This window comes from Crotalus tigris, unplaced genomic scaffold (assembly GCF_016545835.1).
Source record: "Crotalus tigris isolate CLP2741 ecotype Arizona unplaced genomic scaffold, ASM1654583v1 scf7180000017855.1216408, whole genome shotgun sequence".
NCBI classification, from domain to species: Eukaryota; Metazoa; Chordata; class Lepidosauria; order Squamata; family Viperidae; genus Crotalus; species Crotalus tigris.
The window spans coordinates 1,017,295-1,036,809 of record NW_024096677.1 but is presented as its reverse complement, the minus strand read 5'-3'; the positions used below and the strand labels follow the sequence as shown (position 1 = coordinate 1,036,809).

General features: G+C 38.7%; 1 protein-coding gene across 6 annotated transcripts in view; it reads right to left on the bottom strand.

The window, feature by feature from the left end:
* Positions 1–19,515, bottom strand: part of BOD1L1 (biorientation of chromosomes in cell division 1 like 1) — a 184,589-nt gene that overhangs the window by 151,300 nt on the left and 13,774 nt on the right. For 3 of the 6 annotated variants that reach the window (XR_005556724.1, XM_039343495.1, XM_039343497.1), the window contains exons 2-8: positions 18,079–18,203; positions 14,893–15,083; positions 12,515–13,129; positions 11,044–11,202; positions 9,427–9,596; positions 7,318–7,432; positions 7,033–7,177 (exon numbers count right to left, since the gene is read on the bottom strand). Coding sequence is in view for 5 of the 6 variants with exons in the window: in XM_039343495.1 (XP_039199429.1) it covers positions 7,033–7,177; positions 7,318–7,432; positions 9,427–9,596; positions 11,044–11,202; positions 12,515–13,129; positions 14,893–15,083; positions 18,079–18,203 (1,520 nt within the window). In the remaining variant the exon portion in view is untranslated. Of the gene's footprint in view, positions 1–7,032; positions 7,178–7,317; positions 7,433–9,426; positions 9,597–11,043; positions 11,203–11,298; positions 11,353–12,514; positions 13,130–14,892; positions 15,084–18,078; positions 18,204–19,515 lie in introns of those variants that run through there. The other 3 variants (XM_039343496.1, XM_039343498.1, XM_039343499.1) reach the window with 3 other exon arrangements.

Sequence of the window (19,515 nt, the reverse complement as noted above, 5' to 3'; positions counted from 1 at the left end):
TTTAATAGAAAGATAAAGTTTATACCACAATTGTTTTTCTTAGGTATTATTGAAGGTTGTGATGTTAAAGAAACTATTTTAATGTTGAATCTTATTACAGCGGCAAGGCTATTGGTTGGGCAATATTGGAAGAAAAATTCTTTGCCTACTATAGAAGAATGGTCGTTTAAAGTTTCTAATTTAGCAGAAATGGCCAAAATTTCTGCTTACTTGAAAGATCATTCACAAGAAAGATACATCTCAGTGTGGAGAAGATGGATAAATTTTTTACAGAATAAATATGGGATTAGAAAGTATTATTTAGTTTTTGATTAACATAGTTTAAACTGGGAGTTGTTTGTATTTGAGTTAAAGTATTTTAGGGATTTGGTTATTGGTATAGTTGGATAAGCTTAGTTAGAATTTGTTTGTTTATTTTTTATTTATTTTTTTAACCCTGTAATCAGCTCTGGGAAGTGAGAGGGGAGGGTTGGGGTGGGGGGGAGGGAGGGAGGGAGGGTTACTGTATTGTAATAATGTATTTGTATAAAACTTTTCAATAAAAAAAAACGTTTGGCCACCTCAAAGATCTGAGAAACTCTTAAATTGATTGAATCCATGAAAGAAGTAAAATTTATAATATAGCTCTATCAAAAGCTCAAGAATATTTTTAAAGTGGATATTTTGCAAATATTCCAAAAATAGACTAAGGAACTGTAATCTCGGCTAATGCCCCATCAATTATTGGAAAAACCTTAGCCATGCAAGGAAGAGGTGTCAAGTACGGAACTAGCCATGAGTCCTTGTGCAGCTACAAGATATAAGCCTCTCCACTCCAAGTTCCAATCAGTACCTTATCTGTCTGTTCCCAAGGGAAAGCAAGCAGACTGAGTGATCAATGTCAGGCACAAGCAACCAGATTCACTACTTTATTGCATTCTACCTATATTATAAGAATTTCCCCAGTCTGCTTGCCTTCCCTTGGGAAGAGACAGATAAAGTCTCATGGAATCCTGCTGGAATAATTGGAATACTGTATACAATTTTGGTCACCACAATATAAAAAAAAAATGTTTTCTAGAAAGAATGCAGGGAAGAGCAACAAAGATGATCAAGAGACTGGAGGTTAAAGCATACAATGAACTGGGTATGTCTAGTCTAACAAAGAAAAAAACTAAGGGTGACATGATAGCATTCTTCCAATATTTAAGGGGCTGTCACAGAGAAGAGGAGTTAATATATCAACGGTAGATTCAACCTAGAATTAAGGAGAAATTAATCAGTGGAACAGCTTGCCTCCAGAGGTTGTGGGTGCTCCATCGTTAGAGGTGTTTAAGAAATTCTGATTATAATATACCGATTATATTATAGAGCTACTGTACTCTATATAGTAAACCAGTGATTGTTGATATAAAGATAGTTATTTTTTTCTTTATATCTTAGTTTGTTTGAGGTTAGTTTTTAATTTTTTTCTGTGTTTGGTTTCCATTTTCATTCCAAATTTCAATCTGTTTTGTTAACTATGTATATAAGGGTATTTTTAATGAATTTAATTTTTTTTCAAAAGGAATGTAACTGTCAGAATCCAATTATATTTCATCTCTAGTTATCAAATATAGAAAACCCCAATTCTGCCTTCTCTGGATTCTGCCATAAGAGGGAGAGAAGGGGGAGAACAAAGGGGCTTTATGGCCCTCACTTCCTTCAGTATACTTCTAAGGAACTGAATATGTGTATTGCAAAAGAACTAACCATAAGAATGGGGCCATTTCCTTTCATGTAGTTTCTTTGAAGTCTCCATCCAGCCGGGCAGTAATGAAAAGGGGGTGGAAGTGTAATGCCTGAGACTGTCGCTGAAAGAGGGGGTTGATTGGGTGGGGCTACTGGGGAAACCCTTAAAACCTTGAATTGGAGAGCTTGGACCCCAAGTCCTGTCTAGCACGCCTGCAACCACTTTTTCTTAATAAAGGATTCCTGTTGGAAGAATTATTCCAAGAGTTCTGTCTTCTTAAGATGCAAAGTGGGGTGGTCCTTACATTAGACAGGACTTGCAAAATTAATCCACCTGGAAGGGAGACCCTTGCCGGGGGATTTTGCAAAAAATTACCATGTCAGACAATGGAGCAAGAAAGGGGGAAAACTCCCTGGAAAGAGAGCCGCTGACCAAATGGAACCTTGCCGGATGTTGGGATCCAAGAGGTCAGATTCCTCAGGAGAAGAAGTGGTGGAGACACGGGACCACAAGCCTCGCTGGTCAATGGGCGTTGGAAAAGAAAAGGGAGTGGGAAAGGAATCAAGAAAGGTGACCCTGAGACGGGGGACCAAGCAACCAGAATGGAAGCAGGAATGGAGAAATCCCTGCGCGCAAGTGAAGAGGGAGAAAGCTGGGCACCGTACTCAGACTGGATCCTAGAGAAAGTTATTGACCTGATGAAGAGAACTCTCAGCTCCCTAAGAGAGGAGAATCCTGAGCCCTACGGCCGCCCCAGCTCCTGGAGCCGCAAAGGGAGAGACACCGAGGGGGACATGGAACCTGCAACCCCGGGGACATCTACTGATCCAGTAGTCCCCACCCCCTACCGGACCACAGATGGCAATCTGGACGGAAGACACTACCACCCACAACGGAGGCACCGATCCATTCCAAGACGTCCACCGTTGGAGGTGAAATTCAAAGGGGAGCCAACACGCTTGGGGTTTTTCCTAACCCAAGTCCTCAGCTACATGGAGGAATACGGGCAGGACATTCCCAGCGACAAAGCCCACATCCGGATCGTGCAATCTGCCCTGGATGGACTGGCTGCAGATTGGGTGGTGAACTTGCATGACTCCAATGCCCCAGAACTCAGTAACTTCAACCGTTTCATGTCCTCTCTGAGAAGACGATTTGAAGACCCCCTGGCTGATCGCAAAGCCCATGAAAGGATAAAAATGATGAGGCAAGGCACACGCCCGGTGGCTGAATATACACAAGAATTCTGGGCCATTGCCAGCAAACTAAATTGGCCAGAAGACATCCTCCTTAGCCATTTCAAAGACGGACTAAATTATGATCTATATGACGCTTGCCTGCCCCGAGGGGACCCATACCAACTTGAGGAATGGTACATCTTGGCAGAGGAAGCAGAGATCGACATAGTGAAAAGGCACCACCGAGGAAAACAATGGAGCCACTCCCCGCCTGAGCTGACACACGAACTGGTGAAATCATCAGCTACAGCCAAGAAGCAAATGGGGTGTTTCAAGTGTGGAAGAGAAGGACATTGAGCTGTAGAATGCCGCTCCAAAGCCCCCCAGCACAACCCAGACAGATCCCCAATCAACAAATCCGGAAAGTCTTCATAGCAGGGGAGGTGCCAGCTACCCTAGCCATTCTACCAATACACCTCTCCCTGGGGGTCGTCTTATATGCCGAGTCGTCTTATATGCCAGAAATTATGGTATTTATTTACAATTAAAAAACAAATTCAACTTAGTTATGTGATGTCAAATTAGGCAACTATTCCCTTCACAATTATTTTAGCAAATTAAATTGCCAGCTTATTGGTAAACATTTAGAATGCCAAAGAAGGTGATAAACTAAAAGATGAATAGAGCTTTGCAAGAGAAAATAATTCCCAAGAAAGAAATTCTGTTTGTGGAATATGCCTCTTTGTTCTTTCAAAACCCTATTGTCTTTGTAGTTCTGTTCCATTATCCCATGATTACACCTAATCATTTTAATGACTTCATTAGGTATTTTATATGCTATATCTCAATACTCGCTATTTATCTACCAATACCATACAAGATTATCATTTGTAGTCTGCAGATCTATTCACTATTAATAACAAATTATTTTGTGCTGACTTTTTTGGCTCTCTTGTATAGAGTAAGTATTTCATAATACACTAGAATGTAACATTGCTTTTACTCTAGTCTTTTATATCACTCTTTGTCAGATCTGCCATTTTCAGCTTGGCACCTCGCTGGCATCCTGCCATCAATTGTTAGGGGGGAAGAAGAAGTATGCAATTGGCATGTAGAAGGTAGAGCTGACCTAAGAGTGTGTGTGTGACAGGTTTGATGGAAACCAAAGGTGTGAGAACCAGCTTGTTCTAGTCTTCAAGGCCACGGAGCCTAAGAAAGAAATACAAATTGCACCAAGAGGCACCAAAACACCTACTTGGCATTCCATTGGTCAGATGAATCAGTCAAGGGGGGAGGGCTAGGGAGAAAGGGAAATTTTGTAACCTTTTGCATGGGAACTTTAGTTCTAGCCTGTTTTGCTGCAGCCACTTCTTTTATTAAGAAAGAGGAACCTATCACTTCAACCAAATGGAATCGCGAGTCTTTCTTTCCTAGGGACCTAGCTGGGGCAAATCTGACGTTAGGCTAGAACTACAATAATGGTCAACCAGGAGAGATACCTCTACTGTGGGACCATGCAAAAGAGGTTGATTCATGAGAGCAACCAGGAGGAAGATGAAGCAATGGCTGCAAGGCCCCATGACAGAGTAGACTCCCTGAATTCCTGGGGGAGGTGGAAAACTGTGATGACCAGTCGAAACCCCATGGTCACTGAAGTTCAGGAAGAAAGAAGAATGGATGAGAAGCCCTCTGGGATGACTTTCACACCTGATAGCCGAGGAAACCTCCAGAGGCAGCCACATGTGGAAGTTGAGGAGGAAGCAACTCCATCCCCCAACAATAGCGCAAGACCTCTGGCCACTATGACCTGAGAATCAGTGGGGAGTGAGACAGACACGGACAACAACCCTTAGGCAAGTCGTCCTGTAATCCCAGTGACCATTCCCTTATGGCACTCCTCAGGCCATAAGGGAAGCCTGCTTGCCATCTTAGACTTGGATTGCACGAGATGCTTGGTCAACTCCACATTAGTTGAGAAGCTGGGCCTGCAGCTTCAAGAACCTAAAGTGCCCATGGCATTTTGCCAGTTGGATGGGTCGGTAACAGCCCCCCACCCCCACAACATTTGTCACAGAACCCACAGGTGCCCACAAAGAAACTCTAAGCTTCATTGTGATATCAGGCATGGAGAGGCCCCTAGTCCTGGGTCTAGTGTGGCTATTAAAACGGAACTCTTATGTGAACTCAAGGAGGAGGCTACCAGCACCACTGGGGAAGAAAACAAAGAAAAATATAGGGGTAGCCATGCAAGAACATCCTAAGGGGAATTCCTGGATACCCAAGGAATACTAGGACTTACAGGACATATTTAATGAAAAGGTGTTGGACACACTCCCCCCTCATCATTCCACTGACTGTGCCATAGAAATCCTACTAGGGGTTAAGTTTCCCAAGCCCAAGCCGTATTCAATGACCCCAAGGGAGGGAGCTTGAAGAGCTCCAATCATTCATAAACAAGAATTTAAAGCGTGAGTACATATAACCAGCCAGACCCCAGGTGGCCGCCACGATCATTTTCAGAGAAAAGATGGTAAATAAATATATATAAAAGTTGCTAAGAATTGTTAAATTTGTACGCTGCCCAGAGTTGTTTGATAGAGTGATGGGCAGCATATAAATTTAATTACATAAATAAAGATAGCTAGGAGCTCCTGAGATAGTCATCTTCTGCCTTGAGCTAAGTTGAAGAGGCCCCATGAACATGGCTTTTCCAAATTCTTCTGAAGTTAAATAAGTTTGTACAGTAATCCTTATATATATGTCGCAGGGTATATGTAGACTACCATAACATTCATGGTGTTTGTGTGGAAAATGTTTACCAACTACCCATCATGAAGGACATCAAAGATATTTTGGATTCATGGATTCACACACATACTGGGGGGAAACCCAATACTTAGTGGCATGGAAAGATGAAAAAGAATGGGTAGATTCGCAACATCTTCGAAACAGAATGGGTAGATTCACCTTAGAGCTTCCAAATTACTTAAGAAGTTCCATGAACAATACCTGGACAAACCTCACTGAACATCAATTAATCTTACATTCGTATCTGTCTCTGTCTCCTTCCCCTCCTGCTTGTTTTTTCTTTGCAGGGCTAACATCTCTGAAAAGGGGGGGCAGATTGTCAGATCTGCCATCTTCAGCTTAGCCCCTAGCTGGCATCCTGCCATCAATCATTGGGGGGAGGGAGAGGAAGTAGGTAATTGGCATGTAGAGAGTAGAGATGATCTAAGAGTGTGTATGTGACAGGTTTGATGGAAACCAGAAATGTTGAGAACCAGCTTGTTCCAGTCTTCAAGGCCATGGAGCCCAAGAAAGGAATGCAAATCACACCAAGAGGCACTAAACATCCCAGCAGTTTCCAAAACATCTACTTGGCACACCACTGATTGGCGAGAAGGGGAAAATTTGCAATCTTTTGCACAGGAACTTTAGTGCTAGCCTGCTTTTGCTGCAACCACTAGTTCTTAATAAAATACCCTATCACTTCGACCAAATGGAGTTGAGGGTCTTTCTTTCCTAGGGACCTAGCTTGGGCAAGCCTGACACTCTTATTTAATTGTATTTAATTTTTTTATATCCATGTTATGTCTGTGACCTATAATAAAGTACAGGTAGTCCTCGAGACAACTATAGTTGAGCCCAAATTTCTGTTGCTAACCAAGACATTTGTTAAGTAAATTTTGACCCATTTTACGACTTTTCTTGCCACAGTTGTTAAGTGAATCACTGCAATTAAGTTAGTAACATGGTTGTTATGTGAATCTGACTCTCCCAATTGACTTTGCTTGTCAGAAGGTCAGAAACGGTGATCATAGGATCCCGGGATATTGCAACTAAAATAAATATGAGTCAGTTGCCAAGCGTCTGAATTTTGACCAAGTGACTGTGAAAGTGCAGCAACGTTGGTGTGAAAAATGGTTATGCATCATTTTTTTGATGCCATTGTAACTACAAATGGTCACTAAATGAACTGTTTTTAAGTCAAGGACTAACTGTAACTAATTTACTGATTTTTTTGAAATCACACAAGCAAAGTACTTCTTCAGTGATTATATTCTCTGAAAACTGCAAGACAATTTAGTAATATGCCAACATGAATGTAATTCCACTTTAATGTAAAAAAAAATGAAAATATACCTTGACTCTTTTTTTCTTTTCCTGCTTAGTGCTACTTTCTTTTCCAAAAATCTTTGTTCTTTAAGCACATCCTTAATGCTGGCACTACCAGTGTTTAAATCAAAGCTTCTTCTTGAAAGGTCTTCCAAATTTTGAATGCTTTTACCTAAAATAATACCAGAAAATCTCAAGCTGCAGTATCTCATATTTCCATAATTTCAGAATAAAGGCTTCCACTGGTTTGCCAAAAATGCATCCATTAGTAAAGCACTGCAAGAAAGATTGGCATAAAGTAAAACTCAGTACCTTGAGGGCCAATTTTCAGAGATTTTGTTCTTTCTGCTGCCTTCTGTTTCCTCTTCTCTTCAAGTTTTTCTCTGTTAAGCTGTCTCCTCAGAAATCTCTCTTCTTTTTCTCTAGCCTAAAGATACAAATAGGGTGGGAAAGTGTGTAATCCAGAGTAAGACATGGACAGGCTTTCAGTTTTCTTATCCAAGTTTCCCTTTATTACCTAAGTTTATGAGCCATGTGAGGCATATTAGCTGGATTCTGGTGGTGTCAAAAAACAACACAGATCATGCATTTCCCTCCTGTGGCTCTTCAAATGTTGTCCAACTATAATTCCTGGCAGCTTCATTCAGTACAGACAGTGCTGAGGGATGCTGGGAATTATTCTTCTGCTATGTTTGAAGTTCTGCAAGATCTAGTAGAATATGCTAATCTTTAATACCCCTAAGTATCTTGGAGTCAAATTATGTGATATATATCTACTGCAGCTGATTATTTAAGACTGCACTCTCTGGAGCATCTTTCCTATTTCCTGTGAACATAACATGTTAAGTCATATTATGGTTGAGCTTAATAAACAATGGGCTACAGATTTTAGTTAAAAAAAATTAGCCCAGAGTGGGATAGAATAAAGACTCCTGCCTTGGACAGGGGGTTAGATTAGAAGACCTCCAAGGTCCTTTCCAGTTTTAGAATTCTTTCTAGATGTATTTCTATTTGGCTGGGAGACAATAATAAAACTGCTCTTTTTGATGCACTGATCAGTTAATAAAACTGAACTTGATCAGTGATTTGTGCCAGAAACTAGAGGGGAAGGGAGACCTTGCCAACTGACTTGTATTTCCTAGCAACTCTTTCCTACCCTTTACCATACTATCATTCTAGATAGCCTGCCAAGCTGGGCTTTAGGAGTCTTGTTTCACAATGCATTAGTTCCTTCCTATTAGATCAGACATGTCAAACTCGCGACGTCATATGACGTCAGTAGAGTTTTGCCATTGCCGGCAATGGGGTGGGTGCATGACATGTTCGGCCCTCGGGCCGCAGTTTCACACCCCTCTGTTAGATTAAGTCTAGAAGATGCTGCTGAAGGAATATTCTTCCAAAGTGAGGCCACTGATTCCTGGAATTCCATCTATTTCCCACTGGTCTTTGATATTCACAAAAAACTGTTTAGAGAAGTCATTTGGAGATTTGGAGTTTGAGAGAAATTCACTTCTGAAACTGCTTAAATTCCACAATGGGCTAAATGAAAAACTGAATCCAGACAAGACAAAGATGCTACTGGGAGAATGAAATCCTCAATTTGAGGATCAGATGATCTGAATTTTCGGTAAGTTTGTTCTCATCCTAAAAGAACAGGTTTGCAGTCTTAGATTACTCTTTTGTCCTCAACTGACACTAAATTTAGAGAGGGCATCTACACAGAGGAGCAACTGTATTTGGTGCATCATCCAAATCTTCTCAACTAGTTGGATGTGGTGATGACTGTCCATAGCTGGGCTACATCCCAACTACAGTATATTATATATACAACATGCATTTCCACAATGAGAGAAATCAATATAAAGAAGCAAGTTTCTATCTATCTATCCCACACTATGGATGAAATTAGTTAGGGAAAAATGAGTTTCCAGGTGGTTCAGGGTAGAGAGAACCAGTAATTTTTCTGCTGAGAGATGGCAGAAATAGCAATAAGGCACTTGAACCCATGGAGACATTCTTAAACCTTTCTTTTAATTTAAGAGGTAACAATGAATGTTAGAGTAGCAGCAATAAATAAAAAATTAGGAGAAAAGGATTCTGAAACCTTTTTTGTTCTTGCCTTAAATTTTGCCAACATGGTATGTATCCATATAAAGTGTTTCAGAGTTAAAATAAAGAAAAACTTGGCTGCCTGGATTGTGTGCAGCAGATGTAATACTGCATGTGTACAAAAGTTTACCTTCCAGTCTTTTGAGAAGTTGATAGTCATAAGAAAAATGAACATGATTCAGAACTCTCAGCTTGGAGCAAAGAACAAGCTGCTGCGTTATAAATGATGCTGGAAGAAGTTTTTCAGAGTGTCATTCATCCAGGAAAACTGCCACTTATTAAGGAAAGAAATAAAAGAGCAGTTAAACTTACAACTGACTGGCGACGTTGCTCCACTGTTCTTTCATCATCTGAATCACTATAATACTTGGAGTAAAGGTAAGGCTTGTGGATGTAAGCATGTCGACCAGATTTTGTTTTTTTATCATTTGTCACTTCTGCCCCTGGTTTTTCTTTAATCTGGCTACATTCATCTTCCTCATCTAGATAAAAGATGAGAAAACAAAATGTTCATTTTTAATTTATATATATTCTGACATCCAAAGAACCAGATACTACTCCCAAGGTAGGTGAAACCCCCTTCTCAACCAAACTCTTTCTCAAAGCTGATGTTTTATAGAAGGACTGTAGCTGGAAATGAAAAACAATCACCCTTCTCTGAAAGCAAACATTCTTTTGGCATTTCAGGATCCAAACGTTAGCTATCCTCCACCTATTAAATTAACAATAATGTATTAATATATGTTGTTATAAATAATATGTTAAAATCCCACAGTATTTTACTATCCCGCTATTATAGTAATTCCAGAACTACAGATCAGAGTAAATTTAGCTTTCATTGTTATCACAAGATTCTGGAATTGTAATATTACTATATTGCATATTGCTATTATTCGATAGCCTCAGCTACAATTATCTTAGGAAAGCTATGAATTGATTCCAGATATTCCAGCTAATAAAACCACAGACTTATCCTTTTAGCATTCAACAAAGATAAATAGATGGTAGAGATCAAAGCAATCAATCAACTAAGCATTTGAATGCAGTTTTCTGAACTTAAAATACTGGAATTTTTTTTAAAAAAATATTATTCATTATCATTGAAAATAAAATACAAAAAAAAAGCAAACAAACAAGATGAAACAAAACAAAACCCTAACAACAAAATACTGAAATATTTCAACTGACCTTTCCATATAAACAAACTGACTTTGTTCTTATGAACAAAGGACCCTATGCTGTAGTTTGCCTAATATCTATTAAATACATTTTTTCTTCCTAGTGATTTTTCCTGCAAGTTCTGCTTTCTTTAAGATAAACTGAATGTTGATCTATTGGTTGCCATAGGAATTGACATTGTGGGCTGAGAGAAAATGACTGGCCCAAAGTCAACCAACCCGCTTTCATACCTATGGCAGGACTAGAACTCACAGCCTCCTGATTTCTAGCCCGGTGCCTTAACCATTAGACCAAACTAGTTCTCATCCTATTGAACATAAAATGAGCTTTGCTAAATGAGAGTCTACTCATGATTCATAGTTAATGCAGAACACATCATATTAAACAACAAATATATTTAGAAATAACATTATTTTCATTTATGTGGTATCTAAATATATGAGAATTGATAGATCCAGGCTACTTGTTAAGGTAAGAAGGATGTTTATGCCTTGTCTTGCCAGAAGAGTTTTCCCACCAATCTTTGCTTGGATTCAGTGCCCATGCAAGCATTTAAAATCAGATCCAAGCTAATTTTAATCCATTTTAGAGGCAGACTAATGGAGTGAAAAACTGTATTTATTTGGATTTTTGTGGTACACTGCACTGAATGTATGTAATATTCAGTCGTTCCAACTAATAGTACCACAAGTATACAAGGGAGTTGTATTTAAGGAAAAACAAGTTCATTCTTTTTTTCTTTTCACTAACCAACGGTCAAGATTACTTTACCATCAGAAACAATTTCTCCTTCTTCTGTGCTATCAGAAAGCATGTCTTCACTATCTTCTTCAAAGGAAGAAAGGTCACTGGTGTGCACAGAGCTAACAGTAATATCACTCAATATGTCCACATCAGAATCTTCCAACACTAAATGAGAAAAAACAGAGATGACTTATAATCTGATCCAGAATCCAAAATATCCCACAAGTGGAAACAGCTCCATGCATTACTGGCACTACCCACCTTCCATAGTGCTGTTGAAGAAAATGATCTTTAGAAGTCTCTCTCTCCATTAGTCTGCAAAAGGTGTGCATGTATGTAAAAAGGTCTTAGTGCAGAAACTGAGCATCATCATAAGACAGATATGAAAAAAAATTGTCCTAAGAATGGTCATGAAAGTTTTCCTCCTCACTGAAATGCCAACCCTCAGGCTTCCATTCTCCAGTCTGGTACCCTCCAGGCACACTGGGATTCCAATTTCCCAGAATTCACAGCATAGCCATTAAATCAGCTTGGAATTGCAGGGTCTGACATGCCATCAACCAGGAGGGCACCATACTGAAAAAGGCCGTAGCAAGAGACAACTATCTTAATAAAACACTTAAAACAAGAAATCAAAAGAATGCAAGAAGGTTTTAACACCTATGAAAAGAGGACAAGAAATTTGGCAAAAAAGAAGATGGAAGAGATATCAATTGCTTTAGATGAGATAAAGGACTATCAAGAAAGAGAACAGCAACAGTAACCTAACACTAATTAAAACTGAATAAAATATATAAAAGAGCTTTAGCATCTCTTCTGTGAGAAATTAATGTATTTCGGAAAGATCGTTAAATGATGAAACTGTCAAAATATGCAAGTATAAAAAGCCATCCTATAGGAAAAGTTCCTGGCATATAAATAAATTAGTCCAAAACATAAAATGAGAAATAAAGGATCATGAATAAGGAAAGCAAAGGATAAGAATCTCAAAATGCAACATGAAAATGAGACATTATTTAAAAAGATCTGACAAAAAATTGGCTGGAAACTTAAATGCAGTAATGTCTCCTTTCATAAGTAGTGCACAGGTTAGTAGAGAAGAGTAAAAAGAAACCATTCTGGGTTAAAAATCTGAAACAAGGAGAATTAAAAACCAAGAAGAGTACAAAGATACTCACTACAAACAATGAACAGGCATGGTTTGAGATAAAAACGTTCATCACAATATTTAGTATTATCTTGCCAATATAGTAGCTGCTATGTCTATAAAACAAGCTACATTCTGAAATATTCTCTAAGTCCAGCAAACTAAAATCTTTAGAAAATTACCATTGTGCAGGTAAAAAAAAATCTGAACTCAAGCAATAAAATGTAATTCCAGTATCTTTTCATCTATATCAAAACTTTCCAATTAAATAAAAACTCCTTTCATTTGTTTCAATCTGCTCATAAAGAATAAACATCTGTGATATTATACCTTCTTTTGTGCTTTCATTTTTGTTTTTACTAGTGTTCTTTTCCAGGGCTAAATGTTTTATCACTTCTATCTCTTTATCATTTATTGTCTTTTCTTCTTTTGCTTTTACATCATCACTATTTCTCTTTGAGAAGTCTACTTTTTTGTCAGATTTTTCTTTTTTTTCTTTCTTCTTTTCTCCTTTTTCCAAGCTTTCCAGTTTTCTATCACATTTATCCACCACTTTACTTTTTTGTTCATCACTTTCCTGAAAATTTTCCTTGCATGGATTAAGCAGGCTGCTAGCTTCTTTTGATATAGTTTTTCCTTCTTCATTTGAAGAAAATGAATTACTTATATCTTCACAGTTTACTACTAGTTCAAAACTTTCTTCTGTAGAGTTACAAGGAGTTTTTTCTCCATCAACAACGTCTTCTGCATTCCGGTCTCTCTCTGTGCTGCCATCCAAACTGTGCTGACACAGGAGTTTCTTTGAGAATCTCTCATTTGTCTTGGTGTTGGTTGCTTCTGTAGAAGCCCTAGTGGCATTGGCTTCTTGGTTGAGAGAGGTTATGGTCTCCAAAATAGATAAAGCATCAATAGCCATATTCACATTTGGAGTGACAGCAGGAACACCTTCAAACAAGAGTAAGGTTAAGTGCAACTATTAGTATGAGGTATTGCATATGTACTGAAGAAGCCAAAACAAAAAAGAATTTCTTGGTTCAGATTGCTCAATGTGAATCCAATTGTGCACTTGGGCACATCCTTAGATACTAACATTCCATTTGTGACAGTAAACCATGTGAAACAACTCTGCTAGGATGCAATGTTGGCAATACGGTGTCAAGAAAGTTTTTTATTACTCTCATTATCGGAATAGGACGTTTAGGTGCCGACCCTTGATCCTTCGCTCCCAGCCAGCTGCCACTGCAGAACCACAACAGGCTTTCCTCATCCACTGCCCTCTGCCAGCAATTGTCCACTACCAGTGGCCCCCTGGCCCTCCATCCCGTCATCCCAGCCCAGTCCCCGAGGCATGGTTTTACCTGGGCGTTTTGCTGCTCTCGACAAGTAAGCCAACAGCCAATTGGACAACGCGCTTAGAAACGGAGCAAATGGGGCAGTTGAAAACGCAGTGTTCCGCTCCATTTCTAAGTGCGCATTGGCAGGCAGACGGACCTTCCAGTTTCCCCAAGGTCTCTGTTCAGATAAAAATTGTTTGAGCGTCAGCAACTTGGGTTTCTCAGCTCCATCCGAATGGAAGAAAGCGGAGGCACAGCAGTGGGATTGCTTTCAATAAGGCTGGCGCAAGTGAGCGAGCAGTGCATACAGGTCTTATTGTTTGAGAGCAATCCTGCTGCTGCATCTCCACTTTCTTCCACTCGGATAGAGCCCTTGAGTAGGGAGGAGGAGGAGGAAAAGAGCGTTGAGGATTTGTGCCAGCTGGCCAATCAGGCAAAGAGTAGGTCGGGCGGGGTGGGTAGGTGGCTGGGGAGGGGGAGGGATCATGGTTGCTCAGGTGGCTCGACTGCCGCCAGCAGCTTGGATGCAGGTGCAAGGGGCCTGGCCTGCGATTCCTCCCTGCTTAAATGAAGGCTTCGTTCCTGCCCTCAAACTAAGGCCAATGCACGCCAACAAGCAGTGCACCTGAGCCATGCACAGCATTGGTTCCTGCACTCAGTCCACTCCAATTGCACACTTTGCCCCATAGGCATGCAAACAAAGCAAACACTCCTCCCACCCCAGAATGGAAGCTTCCAGGGGCTATGATCTCTATTGCAGAGAATTTATGTTTGAACTCGTGCAATATTACGGTACCCAGGAGCTTCCGTTGTCGGCGCGAAAAGCATTTCAAGCCGACTCTCTTCTCCCTCAAAGGGAAAGAAACCACGGCAGAGAGGAGACAGATTTTGCAAGATGAGTCTGACTCAGCAGGAAGGGAGGGGGAAGCATGAGGTATCTTAGTGGGTCAGGGAGGCCTTGGGGGTCTGTTCCATCACTAGGCCCTCCATGGCCTTCCCCACCCTAAGATACCGCATGTGCACTTATCGAACCACGCATTCGCCCATGAATTCGATTAGAGAATGCGTGAGCGAAAGCAGGGAGTGATGTTGTTCGAGGTACGAGATTCACTCCCATGAATTTTTGAGTTATGAATGGAATGGGCAGACTTCATTCCATTCGTAACTTGAAGACTAGTTGTAATATCAAAGCGTCTGTGGATAAAGAAGTTATTTTCCCTTTAGCACATTAATTTGGAAATTGGTTTCAATGACATAATTTGATTGCATGCCTGTGATTAAGAGGCATTACATCAGCTCTTGTTTCCTTACACTCACCTCTTTAAAACCCAAAGATTAAAAGCATACTCATTTTGCCAAGGGAAGAGAGAATACCTTGCAACAAAACAGAAGGATCAAATTTCTCTTCAGGCAGAGCAAAGCTGGGATTGGTCTCTTCTTGATGATTCATTGTGGCTAAAAATTCATGGACAGCCTTTTCTACCTGTGGCCTGAATATGTGGTTGATCTTTGGATCCACGACTTGAGAAATGATTCTGTCAATTCCAGATTCTAACATTCCAGATCTGAAATGAAATGACAATATAACTTCTTATCTAGCACAGCTAACATAATTACTTTAACACAATATAGCAAGTCTCTTCTCTGAATACTCTTGGTAATCTTAACAAGATTATAAGGCAGGTTAGAATCATTATTTGTATATATCACGAGAGAAAATAATGAAGAATTCAAGAGAACTCTCAGATATCCTAGGAAAAACAGTGCAAAATATTGGCCAAGGATGGGATTCAATTCATCCACATAGGTCAATTTAAATTAAGACAATTTAAATCCTGATTTTATAAAATCAATAATTCTTATACTTTAGATTCATTAAATTACTCGTATAAAATACCGTATATTCCAGCGTATAAGACGACTGGGCATATAAGACGACCCCCAACTTTTGAGAATATTTTCAGGGTTTAGAAAGTTGTCTTATAAGCCAGAAAATATGGTATAATATTGAATTTCTGTTTATAGATGAGCACAATAGGAGCTCCATTCCTTTGCTGCTAGAAAGCGAGTGTTGCCCACCACTGCTTCCCTAATGCTTCCTGAACTCAGCTGGTATTTTTTTCCCCATATATTTTATTGATTTTTTAAAACATAAATCACTTAATAGTTGGTAAACTGTGTGTTTGCTGGGTTTACATTTGTAAAGAAAAATCATTAACAATTGGTTTCTATAATCTATAATCCACGTAGTACATTTAGTTGATTTCCCCTTTTCCCCAAAATGTCTTCTTTGCAAACCTTGAAATAATATAATTCTTATTATTTTGATAAAATATATTTAATCTTTAAATATTCCATGTAATGTGCCTAGTCATCTAATCCTTTAGGTCTTATTCAAAACATTTTCTTTTTTATACATTATAATTTCCCTAAATTCAGACACATTTAATTATCTAAAACATTTACTTCATCTAGGCCATTTCAGCAGTATTATATTACTTATATCAAGAAATAAAATAAAAGGGAGGGAACGCATACAGTATTATTTAAGGAATTCATCTCTCTTAGAATGACATATGTATTCAGAATCTTTTCTGTTTCTTTAACCATATTCAAACAAATGTTTCTTTTTTAAATATTCTCTCTGGTAGATTCCATCATCTATTTTCTTAATTTTCACTTTGATCTTTTTCCTTTGACCAGTATCTTTCTTAATCAATCTTTTCTTTTCTTAATCAAAGAGTACAGAGAAGAGCAACAAAGATGATTAGGGGACTGGAGGCTAAAACATATAAGGAACGCTTGCTAGAATTGGATATGTCTAGTTTAACGAAGAGAAGAAGGACAAGGGGGGACATGATAGCAGTATTCCAATATCTCAGGGGCTGCCATAAAGAAGAGGGAATTAAGCTATTTTCCAAAGCACCTGAAGGCAGGACAAGAAGCAACCGGTGGAAACTAATCAAGGAGAGAAGCAACCTAGAACTAAGGAGAAACTTCCTGACAGTGAGAACAATTAATCAGTGGAACAGCTTGCCTCCAGAAGCAGTAAATGCTCCAACACTGGAAGTTTTTAAGAAGAGACTGGACAGCCATTTGTCCGAAATGGTGTAGGGTTTCCTGCCCGAGCAGGGGGTTGGACTAGATGACCTCCAAGGTCCCTTCCAACTTTACTACTATTATTATTAATTGATTTGCTGAATCAAAATTTTTTTCCATATATTCATGACTGCTGCTATAGGTATAAGAAGTAAATCAAATGTTTCTTTTTTTTGTAGGTGTAATGTCCTTAATTTATATAGCCTGCTGTTTTCTACTATTTAATTGCTTTTCCTGAAAAAGAATAAAGTGATGGGCGATGTAGAAAAATGGGATTTTTGAATGCTTTGTCTTGCTGGCTGTGGAATTCTGGGAGTTGAAGTCTACATGGCCACTTTAGCTGACTGTGTTCAGCAGGTCAGCGGTTCAAATCTCACCAGCTCAAGGTTGACTCAGCCTTCCATCCTTCCGGGGTAGGTAAAATGAGGACCCAGATTGTTGGGGGCAATGTAAATATATATATACATTGCTTACTGGTGTACACCACTTAGAGAGTGCTTGCACTTAAAGCGGTATATAAGTCTCATAAATAAATAAATAAATTTCTGTAAAAAAAATAGGGCTGGCCACTAGGGGGCAGATTGGTTTTAAATTCAGAGAACAGCTACCCGGCGTATAAGACGACCCCGGACTTTTGAGAAGATTTTCAGGGTTTAGAAAGTCGTCTTATACGCCGGAAAATACGGTATGTACTCCTTTAAAATCAATTTAATGATACAGGTTGATACAAATGAATGTTCAACCATTAACATCTATAAATAGTTCTTCAGTTCTGTTTTCATTCATCAGCAGTACTATATTGCAGGGGTCCCCAACCCTTGATTCATGGCCCAGTACTGGGTTGCGGCCTGTTGAGAACTGGGCCATGCAAGCGGTAGGCGAGCCCGCAAAGCTGCAGTTGTGCAAGCGGTGGGCATGTGCATGAAACTATCCCTCTCCCCCCTCTGCTGCTGCCAGTCCGTGAAATTAGAAAGATTGGGGATTGCTGCTATACTGCAAACTTGCAAATTGATTAAATACAATGAATTAAAATAAAAAAATCATTTAGGAGGAAAAAACCCACATAATTAAAAACTTGAAGGCAGTATTAATTTCTTTTAATCATGTTAACATCTAGACATGATCTTTTTAAGCTGACAATCATAGATAAAACACAAGATGTTTCAGTAAGAACTGTATCTCCCATATTCTTATTAATGCATGAACTGCTACATGAAATATATTTGCTATGGTAAGTTTTTACTCTTATCAGTCCTTACCAAACCTTACAGGCTATTTTGAATAGCAGCCTCACACATTCACATTGAATTTCAAAATAAGAAATGTAGCAATTTTTGAACTGTAACCACTATCTAAGATCTTCCAAATATTTACATATGTATCAAATCACATTTTATTCTGCATATTTCCAGTCAAACCAGTTGATCAGAGCCAAAGAGAAGGACAATTTGTAAAACTTACTTAAGAACCTGCTGCCTGATATTATTTCTTAATTGGTTCTTGTTCAAGTGAGGACTCCATGTATGAGTTGCTAGATGGTTGGAAACGAAGTTGTCTACCCGCTGCCTTAAATTCTGATATGCAGGCTAAAAAAGAAAGATACCGTGTGAAGTCTCCTTGAATAACATTCGTTCACATTCTCATCACTAGAGACAAACATTTAAGAACCCTAACTTAAAATAATACAGAAATAGTAGAGGAAGTATACACTATAATAATTCCAGGCTTATCTACTAGGGGGAAAAAAACCACTGCAGATTAAGAAAAAAATGATTTAAAAAAATTTCACTGCCCAAAGTTCTGAAAAATGGAGGCAAATATTTCAGTTACCAAACATTCTTATATCTGAATGCTCCCTAGAGGCAAAATGTGATTAGAAGCCCAATGCTATTTACTTGAAAAGAAAGCTAGTTCTTTTCTCCAAAGTCTTATTTTTACAAACATAGGGCCATCATAGATCCATTATACTGAGAAAGATCAATTCTACTGAGAATCTGTTGAAGGAGGCTCCAATTTGTTGCCCTCTTTTATGATAGTTACATTTCATGATTTTAGTAATTCCAACATGTCTAAGGAGATTCTCAATCATTCAGGTCGTGGTTGTCCCAAAGATGCTTTTCAAAAGGCAACTGGACTTTCTTTGTTTTTTTTCCCTTGAAAATATTTTACTTCTCATCCAACAAGCTGCTTCAGGTCTGACTCGGAACTGAACAAGCTTCTTGGATGAGAAGCGAAATCTTTTCAAGGAAAAAAAGGCTTCAAGCATTTGCCGATAAAGTGTGAGAATGTTTTAAAATCCTCCAAATCACTCAAGGATGCAGAAACAAAATGTAACAGTTAAAGCAAAAAGGGACTCGAAAAGAAAGTTTAAAAGGAGACATACAGTTGGGAGGAGACCTTAAAAAACGACATGGCTGCAATGACACTCAGGCAACCAAAGATAAAGGACTTATTTCAGATAATGGACACTGCAAGTAAGTTTTCTTTCTTATGTATATTTAATAAAATAAATATTTTATTAAATTTTCCAGTTTTACAGTCAAATACTTAATAGACAACGTGTTGTTTGGGTCCATTAGTAATTTAGTGGAATATATTAACTTCTTCAGTCTAGATCCAATATTGCACCATCAAATGTTTCCTCTCTTCTTCCAATAGTACCTGTTTTCCCACATTAAGCAAATACAATTCTTATTGTTATTAATAAATATGCAATTGAATATCAACATCTTAGTTACATTTTTCTTATAATATCAATGTCAGTTTAAGATAACTTTTCTAACCAAAACATATCTTAATTGCATTTGCACTTAATATCCATATGTTCAATCAGTATCCTGTTTTCCCTTTTTTTAAAAAAAAAATTCCCATCAGTGTTCAAAATGTCTCTATTGTTTA